General features: G+C 32.0%; 1 protein-coding gene across 1 annotated transcript; it reads right to left on the minus strand.

Annotated features, from left to right (window-relative positions):
* Positions 1-6,596: 6,596 nt before the first annotated feature.
* On the minus strand, positions 6,597-8,307 carry LOC100246790 (protein CANDIDATE G-PROTEIN COUPLED RECEPTOR 7). Its single transcript, XM_010650643.3, has one exon. It carries the CDS (start codon positions 8,047-8,049, stop codon positions 6,715-6,717), a length of 1,335 nt encoding a protein of 444 aa, XP_010648945.1. The 5' UTR covers positions 8,050-8,307; the 3' UTR covers positions 6,597-6,714.
* Between the last annotated feature and the right edge of the window lie 5,580 nt (positions 8,308-13,887).

Below are 13,887 nucleotides of genomic sequence, written 5' to 3' on the forward strand. Positions count from 1 at the left end.
CAACTGTAGCCACTTTACATCTTCATTAGAGTTCTTTCTTTTCTCCGTTTCGTGTGGTGGACCAACCTCACAATCATGACAACCATCTTCTTTGCTTTCAAGATATTTTTTATCCGAAGGATAACTATTCTAGAGGAATTACATCATCATCATAGAACCTTCTTCCCCAAGCTCGGCGTCTCTCTCCGTGAACCATACCCATTTCTTCTCTCTGGATGGTTAACCTAACAAGCAAATTCTAAAGTAGGATTTTTAAGATAGATGGCATGCCATTTTTTAGGAAATCTTCTCCATTTCTAAGTTGCTCGCAATCCTCGGCTGCTGAAGGAACTGATTGGGGGACGTTAGAGTTGAAAGAGAGAAAGAGGTATGGGGTGGTGACTGGCCTTTATTTCAAATTTTAAAGACTGGTGACATGGCATTTTTTATTTAACAAGTATGAAACCCATTAATTTAAAAGCGTCTAAGTTGGAAATTTGACAGGTATATTGGTCTTTTCATATTTTATATCATTCCTATCAATTATGCAACTTATATGGACCAAAGCTTAATTTTTGGACCCAATTGGGTCCAAAACACAATTGTCTCAAATCTAAATACCCACAACCCAATTAAAATAAAATTATCCAAGCTCATAACTTAAAATCTAAATATCCACAACTCAATTAAAATAAAATAACCCATATCCATCTATAAGGAAATTTGAATATCAATTCATGTAATTTTTGGAAAAAAAAAAAATCAACCTCATGCAATTTTCTAACAAATAAATAAATAATATAAAATAACAATAATACAAAATAATAATAATAATAATAATAATAATAACAATAACATAGAACTAAACACTACAATCAAAATTCAAATGTCAATATAGTGTAATTAATGATCAAAAAAAAATTTGAAACGTCAAAATCCCACAACTAAATATTGAAAATTCAATCCAAGCAATAAAAACGAAAAAAAAAAAAAAAAAACCAAACAAAAAAAATAAAGCCAAATACTCACTTAAAATCATGCAATCCCAACTCAAAGAACAAACCTAAGTGCACTAAGCTTAAAGAATCTAAGTGAACCTAGGTGGGTTAGGTGAACTTACCTAAAACGTGCCTAAATGACCTAAATGGAAAAATCACTCAGCGAATTGAGTGGAATATAACTTGAGATATCTAAATGGGCCTAAGTTAGCTTAGATAGGCTTAAGCGGGCCTGGTGTCCTAAAAAATGCCTAGTTATGTTGTCCTAAAAAGGAATGTGTACCTAAAACAACTAATCTAAAAAAATAAAATAAAATAAAAAAATAAAAATAAAAACTAGATCTAACTCAAGGTTACCAATGGTCACAATGAGAGGTCACATAAATCCCTCAATCGCAATCACTAAGGTAGCTCAAAAAGTAAGATGTATGTGTAGCAATGAGCCACTAGGAAACTCTAGTGGAGTACTAAAAGAACACCTAATAAGGCATGTGCTAAATGGACAAAATAGAGGTACACACTTGTTCTTAAAAACAATAAATTTATAATCCCTTTTTACATATATGAAATAACCCTTTTAGAGAATAAATTATAGAATCCTTCTAATAAAATTCTTTTAATAAAAACAAGAAAAAAGTCTTTGAAAATAAATTTGAATAAACTTAAATCTTTTGACAAATAAATTGAAGCTTTGGGAATAATCAAATTGAGGTCATAAATTGAAATTGTTTTTAATGTAAATAAACTCTTTCAAGATTTCTCAAAATTATATTGTGACATTTGGAGTAATAAACATCTTTTTTAATAAATCATTTTGTACATTTATATCATTTTTGTATATTTTTATAATTTATTTTTCACCTCATGTTGAATTCACTTGTATTGTATTTTCCTTGACATTCATGTTTAATTAATCAATTATCATAATTCTCTCCATTTATTTAATAAAGATCGTAGGCATACAAGCTTAGAGATGTGTCACGACTTATCACCATACATTTTCAATAGATAACTTGATGCCTAACTCCATTTTTTATTTGCAAACTTTTTTTCTTTTTTCTTTTTTTCAAATAAGGAGTCATATAAGATTTATTTTTTAGTTTGTTTTTTTTTAAATTAAACTAAAATAAGTAATGACTCCAAATTAAAAAAAGAATTAAGATTTTCACAAAAAAAAAAAAAAAAAATAGTTACGAGTGAGGATACACAAAAACTATGAGCTTAGACGGGTGAATTAGACAGACTATTTTGACCAATTATATGGAAAATATTATGAAAAACTAACCAAAATATCAGTGTACATCACCAAAGGATAAGTGACAGAAGTTTTGGTGAATAATAGCAGATTTTTTTGTAATTTCCGGCAGATTATACTTTATCCTCTCTTTCCATTTCGACGTCAGTGGATTTCAACCAAAAGCCAAAGACTTTTCAATCCTTTATCTTAGCCACGGATGTGGGGAACATTGTGCTCATATCAACAAATTATATTGTACCAAATCACTATAGCTGCATTTATCTGGCAACCTAACCTCCACCTCAATGGTGTTTATGCATTCCTGGCAAGTGTTTTCTCATGTTGGGGTCCCATCAATTATGCACATATTCATTCACCTGCCCTACCTGTCTTCACTTTCTAAATGCTATTTCCCACACTTATCATATTCATCTTTCTCTCGCATATCTATACATCTATATTACGTAAAGCTCCCTCCCATCTTCATCTCTACTTAATCTCTCTTACCTGAACAATCAAAACTTTGTCCAGTCATTGCATCACATGTGTGTGGAACTATGCCCAATGATCAATGAATGTTTTAGCATTATGCATGCCATTATTGCTCAAAATGTATGTATAATTTATAAAAATATATATGAAAATTGTCATGTTTCTCATTCCATTTTCATCATTTCTTGATGTCACTTTATTTATTTATTCTATTTTTATTAAATTTAAAATAATTTTTATATCATTATTTATCCATCCAAATTTAAGTTTTACACTATGTTTGGTTCTCGAAAATAGTAAGAAAAGAAAAAATATATTAAGAAAATTAATTTTTTTTAGTTTGATTTTATCATGAGAAATACGAAAAATATATATATTAATTAATTAATCTTTATATAAGAGAATAAAACCAATTTAAAAAAATAAATAAATTATATAGTAATAATTTATTGACTTTTCGTCTATTTTTCTTTTCTATTTTTTCTCTCATATTTTTCTTCAAAATTAATAGGAATCAAACATAACCTTAAACTTTCTTAGGACAATGCATCAATTTTTATCATATTTAACAACTATCTATCATATTAATGGATGATAAGAATGCAATAACATGATAATACAAAAAGAATAACCCTCAAAAAGTATACTTACAAAAAGCCCCTACTTAATATTTAAATAGGATGATGTGGAGTACTTAGATATTAAAAAAAAATTATTCTTATTCTGAATGAATTAAATGTATTGATGGTACGAACATTCACACATGTGCACCAACCAAAGACTAAAGAGAGAGGGAGGGAGGGAGAGAGAAGGAGAAAAAGGATGAGAGAGGAGGCCAGGTCAAAGTCTACTTTATGGAGGAGGAGAGGGGGGGGTAGGGTCAGATGAATGAGGAATTAAAAGACAATGGGGCTCAGTATTTCATCCCTTTTGACGAGCGAATATATTGAGCATGAAAGACCACCACCCAAAGAATGTAATTGTACACACACCCATAAAACGACACTTTAAATCCCCTCAACCAACCTCCCCCTCGTCCTCCCCTCCCCACTCTCACCACTTTCTTTTTTTCTTTTTTTTTTTAGTTTTACCCACCTCTTAAGTCATCTCCCCTCAAAAGCTAACTCCTTTTTCTCTCTCCCAATATGCTTTCCATCATTATTGAACACTTTGATTGATGTAAATTTACATAGAATCACGTATTTTTGCTCCAATAATTTTTTTTTTTCTTTTTTGGAATAATATTAAAAATAATATTTGCAAATGGAGTCTTAAATTTGAACGATGGACTCAACACTTTTCAATAAAATCATTTCATCTAATACCTAAAAATTAATCATATGATAAAATATCATAAATCTGAATAATTTCAGAAGAAAAATTCTAAGAGATGGGTTGGGTATTGCTTGCACCCAACTTTTTTTTCGTTGGAAGTGTTTAGATATAGAAAGGAATGAGATTTAACCATAAAAATTAGGATTAAAAAAAAGGCCATTGTATAATGGGGTATGGAAGAATGGTAGGAGAGTGGAGCACACAGACGGGGAGGGCAAGTAAAGATAGGGAAATAAAAGGAATGGGTAAAGAAAGTCATACTGATCATCTTATTACACAACAAAGTTGTACACCATGAGGTTGACAGATGAGAGAGGAGGGCGAGAGGGAGGGAGGGAGGGAGGGAGGAAGGGGGGGGTTGGGTAGCCCCTAGATGGCCCATTCCTCGAAATGAGAGTAATAAATGCAAAGGGCAGAATGATACAGGACTTTTTTGGCAGAACAGAAAAGATGGATGTGAGAGGAGATAAATCATTTTGTAATCGATTGCTTTATGATTGAAGATGAGAGAGAGAAAGAGAGACATAAAAAAATAAAATAAATAAAATGACTTACTTTTCCCAAAGCATGCTCTCTCCCTCACTACTTTCCTCCTTCCCTCTTTTTCTTTCTTTTGTTTGCTTTTCTGACACTAGAAAAGTGAAAAGGAGCTTTCACCAGCTATGCTATGATGGCATTATCATATGGGTGTTCATTATATTTTTATTCTATTTATTATTATGCATGTGTGGTAGGCCCCTTGGCGCTTCCATTTGCACTACTGAATTTTCACTTTGTTTTTTTTCTTTTACTTGGTTGATCTGCACACTGCCCCAGGCCTCTTGAGTTGTGAGATCGGTGCTGGAGACTTGTGTAGAGATGGGAGTCAAATGACTCACTTCAACTCCAATTCACAGTAATTACTACAAATCCCTATCTTTTTTTCTAAGTTATATATATCATATTAACTTATCAGAATAGTAACTTTAGATGTAGATTTTCTTTTTCTTTTTCTCACCTGGGTTGGGGTAGGGGGTTAGGGGGTAGGGGTTGGGTTGATCAGCACACTGCCCAAAGCACAAGAGAGAGAGAGAGAGAGAGAGAGAAGTTGAAGAATTGTGTGGAGAAGTCAGTGAATGAATGAATGAGTGAGTGAGCTTTCACATCTTGCCTGTTTAGAGAGGGGTGCTGCCATTGTCCTTGATCAAAGTCGCTGACCCTATTGTCTGCCCAGCATTTAAAGCGGGAGTGCTGCATCTCTACATTATCAACCACTCTCTCTCTCCCCCACTCTACACTGCGGGCCCTTTTTCAATTTTGGGTTGTGAGTATCCCACTGCCTTTTTATTCTTTCTTCTAGGGTTTGTTTGATAGTCAAGAAAGGTTATAAGGAATTGGTTAAAATTTTCTTGTTCTTTTGTGGCCATATATATATGCTTGTGTGAAAGTCAAGGAGAATGATTAATTGTAAGAATGGAAGCAGATATTTATGACCTTTGTTCTAATTAATCAAGAAAAATCACTCTGATTTTTCACCATTTGGGATATTGAGAGGATCCTAGTGGGGTTTCTTTCCTTTGTTTGATACTCAAAAGAAAAAGGTTGGAGATGGAATTGGTCAAATTTTTTTTTTGGCATTTTGTACTAATTAGCCATCTATTTTGATGTTATAATGTAACTTATCTGAATTAAGCAGAATGGTTGATTCTAAGAATGAATTATTGAACCTATTTCTTAACTGTGGCTCAAAATTTAAAGGAGCCACCAGACTCACAAGAGTCCAAGAAGGTCTTCATTATGATATTAAGAAATGGATGCTATGGCTAAATACGTATCCATAAAAGAGATCACACTTTTTATGAGATGGCCTCAAGTGGGCTTAAGCCCAATTCTACTGGGTTTAATAAATGGGCCATGTTTTAGGCCCAGAAAACTCTAGAGTTCCGACATATTTTGAGGCAGAAATGATAAAAAGAAGAGGATTTTAGTAATGGTTCTCTAAATAATTGATTGATTTAAATTTTGACTAGCGTGATTTTCCAAGCTTTGCTACATAATTAGACCTGTTTGAACGTCGAGGGGGAAAAAATTAGACTTCTGTCGTTTGGTTGTGAGAGAAAGCAGGGGGGAAATGAAAATAAGATGAACTTGTTCTTTCCTTCACGAACTTTGAGATCACTGTATGGACCATAATTGAGGATAGAAAATCTATGGACAGCATGAGTTCCAGATGGTCCATTTCAGTAATGGGGCTAGGCCCAATACTTAATGGACCCAGCCCACTATTATTTTTGCGTGATTTTTTGTGGGGCTTAATGTTGTGATTTTGGTAAAACAACAAAAAAGGGCCTGTACAGGCCCAAAATAGACCTCCTCATATGATGGTCCTGAAAATGTTAAGTGGGCTATATTCTTGGGCTTTTGGGTTGAGGTGTTACAAACTGTACTAATTACTATGGATGTGGTTACAAAGATGATGTATCAACCTGAACAGCATCAGTAGTATTAATTACTAATCAAATAAAGAGCATGGATTCACTATTATTTCATTAAAGTTACACAAATAGACGCTGAGAAGAAACTCATGAAGTTTTTCTTCTCTTTTCCTTGGAAGGTAAGCTAGCTCACATGGTGAACCCAGTTATATATGACTGTACAGATTAGATTGATGAAGAGAAATGCATGTAATAGAAACTAGAGCTCAAATGAATCATCTTCTTCAAGCATATGAGCTGCCGCAGCCTCATCCTTGTCATCAATCACAAGATATGGATTCTTCTGGGTGGGCTGAAAGTTATGGAAAATAAAGAGATAGAAAGCTAAGCTTGCACCTTCATCAGCAGCAGTCATAACCCATTCAAATCGATAACTGATAACAGACGATACCGCTGAAACCACGATTCTGGTGAAGTACAAGTAGCCCACCACAACAATGTAGAAGTGCTTGAAGAGAGTGAGCTTCTCCAGGTTCCTAGCAGCCTTGCCATCGGTCTTGGAGGCCTCCCGCAGGCCTCTGATGGACCAAACAATGGGTAAGAAAACAGCACAACAGCATGCCACATCCAACAACAAGAATATCTGGTTCCATGTCAACCAATCCTTTGTTGCAGGCCCCGTTTCAGCAATAATCACTGAAGCAATGTTCTCCATCACTTGCAGTGGAATCACTACCATCAAAACCTTCTTCTCCCGCTCTTGCAGATACGGTTTCAAGAACGACCACCCCGTGCCTATGAGCACTATCACAGTGAACAGCATTATACCCTTGAAGAACCCGAATACGTAATAGGCCACGTCCCATCCATGGGGTGTGCCTGTTTTCCTCACATACATTTTGTCCTCTGAGGCACATATCATTTTCAGTGCCTTGAAGAGAAGCAATGCCCCCATTATCATATGGATTTTATGGATATCCGGCCTTTGCTTGATACAAATGAAGATCCACACGCTGACAAAGATTGAGTATATGAGAAAGAATATGAAATACAGTCTTGGCAATGGGGTTTGGCCAGCAGGCAGAAAATTTTTGTTGCCGTCTAGTATGTTGTACATCTCAGTATGAACATCCATCGAAACTTGTGTTTCTGATTGGCAGTTTCCGAAAATCAAACTGTACTCATCTGGTTCTTCTATCAGCATAGAACCATTGTAGGCAGCAAGGTTATCGAATTTGAAGATGATTTTCACAAACCGACTCCATAGAATACAAAAGTTATCTGCATATTCGGACTCGTTGAATATGCTTGGAAATGATACATCTCTAACCAGAAAGAACCCCATTGAAGAAGGTTCGAATTCTGCATTCTGTCGGGTTGATTTCCATGAAAAATCTCTCACTGAAACCGCCACATTTCCATATTGGGCAAATCCGAATCGCTCAAACAGGATCATGGGACGAGAATCATCTATGATGCGTGTGTTCTTGATCTCAGATACAGAAGAAGGGATGAGGGAGATGATGATAAGAACATTTAAAAGATGAAGTATTGGACGATGGGGGAGATTTAAATGGAAATCAAAGTTTCCCATAATGGAAAATTGGATTGGATCTTGGGAGAAATTATTTCAGACAAATAATTTTGCTTGGAGAAATAGGCATTTTGATTAAATTGGAATTTGGTTGGATTTTAGTTTGATTGTTGTTTTGGAAGAGAACGGTTTGTTTGCCAAAGATTTGGGAAGGACTCAAGGATATTACAACACGTGTAAATCAAACAAGAGAGGATATTACAACACATGTTAATCAATCAAGAGAGAATATTATGTTCTACTTTGAGAAGTATATAAATGCTCTTAACTTTAGTAAAAATCACAGTGATTATTTCATTATATTTGATAAATTTTCCATTTAAAATTTGTAATTTTCTTGGATATTGCTATTTTATTGTATAAAAAAAAAAATTGAAGGTGGAATCAACATGTAAAATTGGTCAAGATCCAACATTTTTAATCCACACTATGATTGATATTTAATCAACCCAATTGGGCCTTTGGGATGGGCTTGGATTAGGCTCACAACATATATATACTTTTGCATTTTATAATTCCATACTAAAATTTTTCATACTTAATTTTAAATTTTATCAATTTAATGAGATAGCTAGATTTAATTAATGTAGCATCTTCCTTGTCAAAAGAATATTGAGATGGACTTAATATAGTAAAACTAGGGGTATAACTTGGATGGGTTGGTTCAACCTAACCTAACATTAGCATGTGCTTGAGCATTTATTTTCAATACTTGACGGGTTGGGTGTGGGTTAGATTTTTTTAATCCAAACTCAATTTGGTTTGGGTTCAAACCAAGTTTCAGACAACCTGAGTCTAACTTGAACCCGATTTATTATTTTTATAATATTTATAGTGCATGTTATCATATATAATAATATTCATTTTTGTTATATTTTAAAGAAAAAATATCAAATTATATTATATTATATATATACATAGACAAATATATAACTTTATGTTTATTATTTTGTCATTAACTTAAATTTTGTGTTATTTACTATTTAAATTTTTATATAAGCAATAAAAAAAAATTAAAATATTATAGATGTATTTTGAATTATACAACTTAATCAATCTAATTAACCTATATTCAACCCAATCAACTTGAGTTTAACCCGAGTCTAACTCCAATGAGGTTAGGTTGGGTTTGGGTTGAGTGTCTCGAGGTAGAGGAACATCATGTGTATATTACCGTACTTATATATATGTATGACTTATAAATCTAAAAATAATATATGTGGTCAAAATTTAATAGATAGAAGCCGAATTAAAGGACTCTACCAATATATAAGAGGTAGTGTATGCATTGTAAAAAATTAAGGATGAGCTTGAGTTTAATTTAGATACACAAAAATAAAAAAATAAAAATGTAGACAACTTTAAATGTGTTTTTTGAGAATAAGTTGAATTGCTTAAATAAAAGTTGTTAAAAGTTAATGTATTATGAATTTTTGTTTGTTATTTTTCTTATATATTTCATCAATTATTAATTCATACTTCTTTGGGCTCTTAAGGATTTCTAAAGAAAAAATATTATCTTTTTTATTTAAAGAGGTTATTAATTTTTAGTACATTGACTCGAATTAGGAACAAAAGATCTTATTAATTAAGTGAGATTATTAATTTATTAAATATTTATTTATTAAGATTTTATTGTAGATAAAGCAATCATCATCACTATTGATTCTTCTAGCCAAACGGGTGGAGAATTAACTAGTATTGAAAATGTGAAGAGGATATTCTTTATAACTTTTATATTAGTTAATTATAAAATTATTTTATTTTTAGGTTTTTAGTTTTTATAAGTTTTTGGGAATTAGAAAAGATTATTTTTAGTAAATACACTTGTTAAAGGCGGTGGATTTAGAGAAAATATCCAAAGCTCTATCGTATGATGTTAGCATATTGATGTGGTATAACCTTTCATTGAAATCAAGTGACCTAGATACTTTTTTTTGTATATTTAAAGTTAATAAAATTGTCAAATTTTAATGTAAAAGAAAATCTTCAAAGAAAATCCTTTTATCATTTATATTTATTCAATAATAAATTTATTTAAAAAAGTTGTTCGAAACATTTATTGAAAAGTCTTGGTTGAGAAAAAAAAATTAGAATATAAGGAGAACAAATTAAAGAAAAAAATGAAAAAAAAAAAAAAAAGATTTTACAACTGCTAATAACCGTTGTTTTGATGACCTTTTTAAAGAAATTGTCATTTTTTAATTAATCATATAAATATTGCCTTTGCAAATTAAATATTTATTTTATGAAGGAGAAGATAATTCTTTTAAATAGTCATCTTTATCAAATGAGACTTTTTTAAATGGTCATCTTATCATTTTATATGATGAAATAAAAAAATAAAAAATTCTATGAAAATGTTTTATTATGAGACTGCCCTCTTCACTATCATTATTTTTAATTAATAAGATAAAAATAATTTTAGAAATTAAATATCTATTTTAAGGGGAAGATAACTCTTTTAAACAAACTTCTTTTATCTAGTGAAGATGACTCTTTTTACCCGAAGACGTGTTCATATTGGAACCCTCTTAATATGGCGACCTTATCCTCTTCAACAAGCTTATGCTAAAAGAAATAGGTGATTTATCATCCTTCCTTCTTGATGTAAATTTTCAATGTCTCTTTTTTGAGATTTTTATTCATCAATTTCCATTTATGGTTGCTGAGAGCATGTAGGTCCAACTTTTTTTTTTTTTTTTTTTATCAATTTTCTAGAATTCCACGTTAGGATTTTGGTTGATAATGGAGGAATGGTACGTTGTTGTCTATTTTATAGACTTTTTATTTATTTCGGTGTTTAGTTGTTGAGATAGTAGAGGAATATTTTGTATTCTTTGTTTTCTAGATTTTCACTTTAGTTTATATCATTGCAGATTTTCACATGTGAAGAAACTTCATACCATCTATGAAGAAAATCCAAGCCGGATAACCATCAACATTCAATGAGTCGTGCCCATCTTCCATACCTATTTGTAGCTTCCATTAGTGGTGATGACATATTCAGATCATTGGCCATTCTTGAAAGACGTAGTAGGTAGAGATGGCAATGGAGCGGGTTTTTTCGGACATCCGTCCCACCCCACCCCTAATGGGACGGGGTTTAAATTTAATAAACGGATTTGGAACGGGTATGAGATTTTTTTTTTTTAAACCCGGGGTAGGTTCGGGGCGGGTTCGGGTATTGCCCCATCCCGCCCCGCCCTATTTACATATAAAATTTAACTTAATTTAAATTTTAAAATTAATTTCATTTAAAATTTATTTTACTATTTTTAATATATAGATAATAATAAAAAATTTAATAAAATAAGTTATAAAAAATATAATAATTTTATTATTTATAAAATATATTTATTTTAATGTAATTAAAAAATTTTAAAATAATTTTTTTTTTAAAAAAAAAAAAAAGCTAAACAAGGTGGTACGGGGCGGGTATGGGACCATACCCGCCCCGTTGCCATTCCTAGTAGTAGGTTTGAAGGTACATCTTTTAATTATATTCATATAACCATCAACATATGTAGTGCTCGTTTATGTTTAATTAGATGTGTTCTAAAATACTATTCCGTAAGAACTTTTTTCAAAAAATATTCCCAAATATAGGGGTCTTTACTTTTAAGTTGTTGCTCCAAAATATTGTTTGTATTTATAGACTCTAAATTAACTATTTTATTTGATAAATGTGGAACTTGTTTTAACTAAGAAGAAGATCACATGTTATGACCCATTCAATATCTTATATTAATAGCTCAAAAACAACAAGATCATGTTATAACCCAAAATCAAGATCATATTTGGATTCATTATAACACGGTGAAATGTGGTTTTAGTTTTCCACGTCTAAACATTTCTTCTCTAGAGAGAAAAACCTTATTTCACTCAATGATGAATATGAGTAAATTCCCTATAACTATTCAGACTAGGGTCTCAACCTATTTTTATTTTTATTTTATTTTTGGCCCATTATAAAAATAAAATAAAATCAAGTGGTCTCTACACATTAAAGCCCACACTTAATGAGATGCCTAAGTCTAATAAAAAAAAACTTATCAAATCACTTTAACAGGCTATATGAAAATGATAGCTAATAATTTACACTTAAATCAACATATGTGGGCCCACTTTAATAATCTCCCAACAATCTCCCACTTGGGCCACACATATCACTTTACAATTGTACATTATTAAACAACTTTATGAGCTCAATATTTGTTATCTTCACCAAGTAACATCTCTAAACAATCTGGTTCATTCATCATATCAATATAGGATCAAAGCAATCTTCATTACATATTTCGTAACTGGACCCATCAATGGTCATATGTATCAATATAATCAATGACATAGATAAGTGTGGATGTGCAACATGGAAATTACATGCAATGTGATCCCCTTAACATGCCTATTTCCAACTAGTCTAACTTTATAACTTAAAAAAGTTAAACAATACACTTTCAAACTTTATATAAAACTGCAATTGAAATAATATAACTTTATTTCAGAGCAATAAAGAAAGAATAATACTTAAGTCTGGTTAGAAAAATATGCCAATAAGAATTGAACATCAACTAACAAACTCCCATTATACTAGCATATCAATAAGATGAACCACACCCATACGAGCTACATGCTTATGAAACACTTCACACCCTTAGTGAGTGTTTCGTAATCATGAAGTTTGCATACTAATATGTTCAATGGACACTTGAAACAACAACCAGAAACCTTAAGTCAATATACTTCGATTTTGACGAGCTTTATTGTTCTTAGAATACAATTCTACAGCTTTGTTATCACACTTTTTCCTCAATGGTCTTTAAATGTTATCACCAATACATAGTCCAGTGATAAAATTCTACAGTCATATTCCTTGATTTAATGTCTTGTAACAAGTTATAAAGTCTGCTTCCATGGTAGAAGTAGTTATAAGTGATTGCTTAACATTCTTCCATGACATAGCTTCTTTAGTTAACAAGGAAACATAGCCCAAAGTTGTTCTTCTGCTATCGAGGCAACCAACAAAATTAGAGTCGGAATACCCCATGATATCTAAATGATCAAATCTCCCATATGTGAGCATGAAATCTTTTGTTCCCTATAGATATCACATAACCCTATTAACTACTCTTCAATGATCCAATCTTAGACCTAAATATCTGCCAAGCATACCAACTATGTACGCAACATCTCAACACTTACAAACTTGTGCATACTTAAGACTTCCTACTACTAAAGCATAAGGAATCTTCTTCATATCTTTCTTCTTAATTTTGTTCCTTGGGCATTGAAGCAAACTAAATTTATCACCCTTAGAATTGGTTGTATTTCCTAGCTCACAATCCTTCATACCAAATCTACTAAGCACTTTATTAATATATGCCTTTTGTGATAAGTTAAGAACCACGAGAGCAATCTCGATGAATCTATATGCCCAACATAATGTTGGGTTGAGCCCCTAAAAGTAAGACATGATGTAACAAAGTTAGACTTAACTATCCTTTTGTTATCTCTTTAGTGTATTGACTTTGATTTGAGCATTCAACCCATGTCTCTTACATTGTACATGATTTGGCTGCATTAGAAGTTACATAAAAGATAAAAGTCATGAATTCCTTATAAGTAGAATAGTTGTTTAGAGTCGATTAATGGATTTGGGCAATCTAGTAGAGACTTTAGTGAACCACCTCTTAATTGAAGGGATGACTTGTCTAAGTTGTTAGATAGGTTTCCTATGGTGAGTGCACTAGTGTATGTGATGCACATTGGATATGACCTATGGTGAATCATGACACAAGGTTATCAATTGCCATGATTCACCAAGTTATTATACTG

The sequence above is a fragment of the Vitis vinifera genome, chromosome 4 (genome assembly GCF_030704535.1).
Source record: "Vitis vinifera cultivar Pinot Noir 40024 chromosome 4, ASM3070453v1".
Lineage (NCBI taxonomy): Eukaryota > Viridiplantae > Streptophyta > Magnoliopsida > Vitales > Vitaceae > Vitis > Vitis vinifera.

Excerpts from the sequence above, each read along its gene's own strand:
- LOC100246790 (XM_010650643.3), bottom strand. The coding sequence starts at position 8,049 with ATGGGAAACTTTGATTTCCATTTAAATCTCCCCCATCGTCCAATACTT.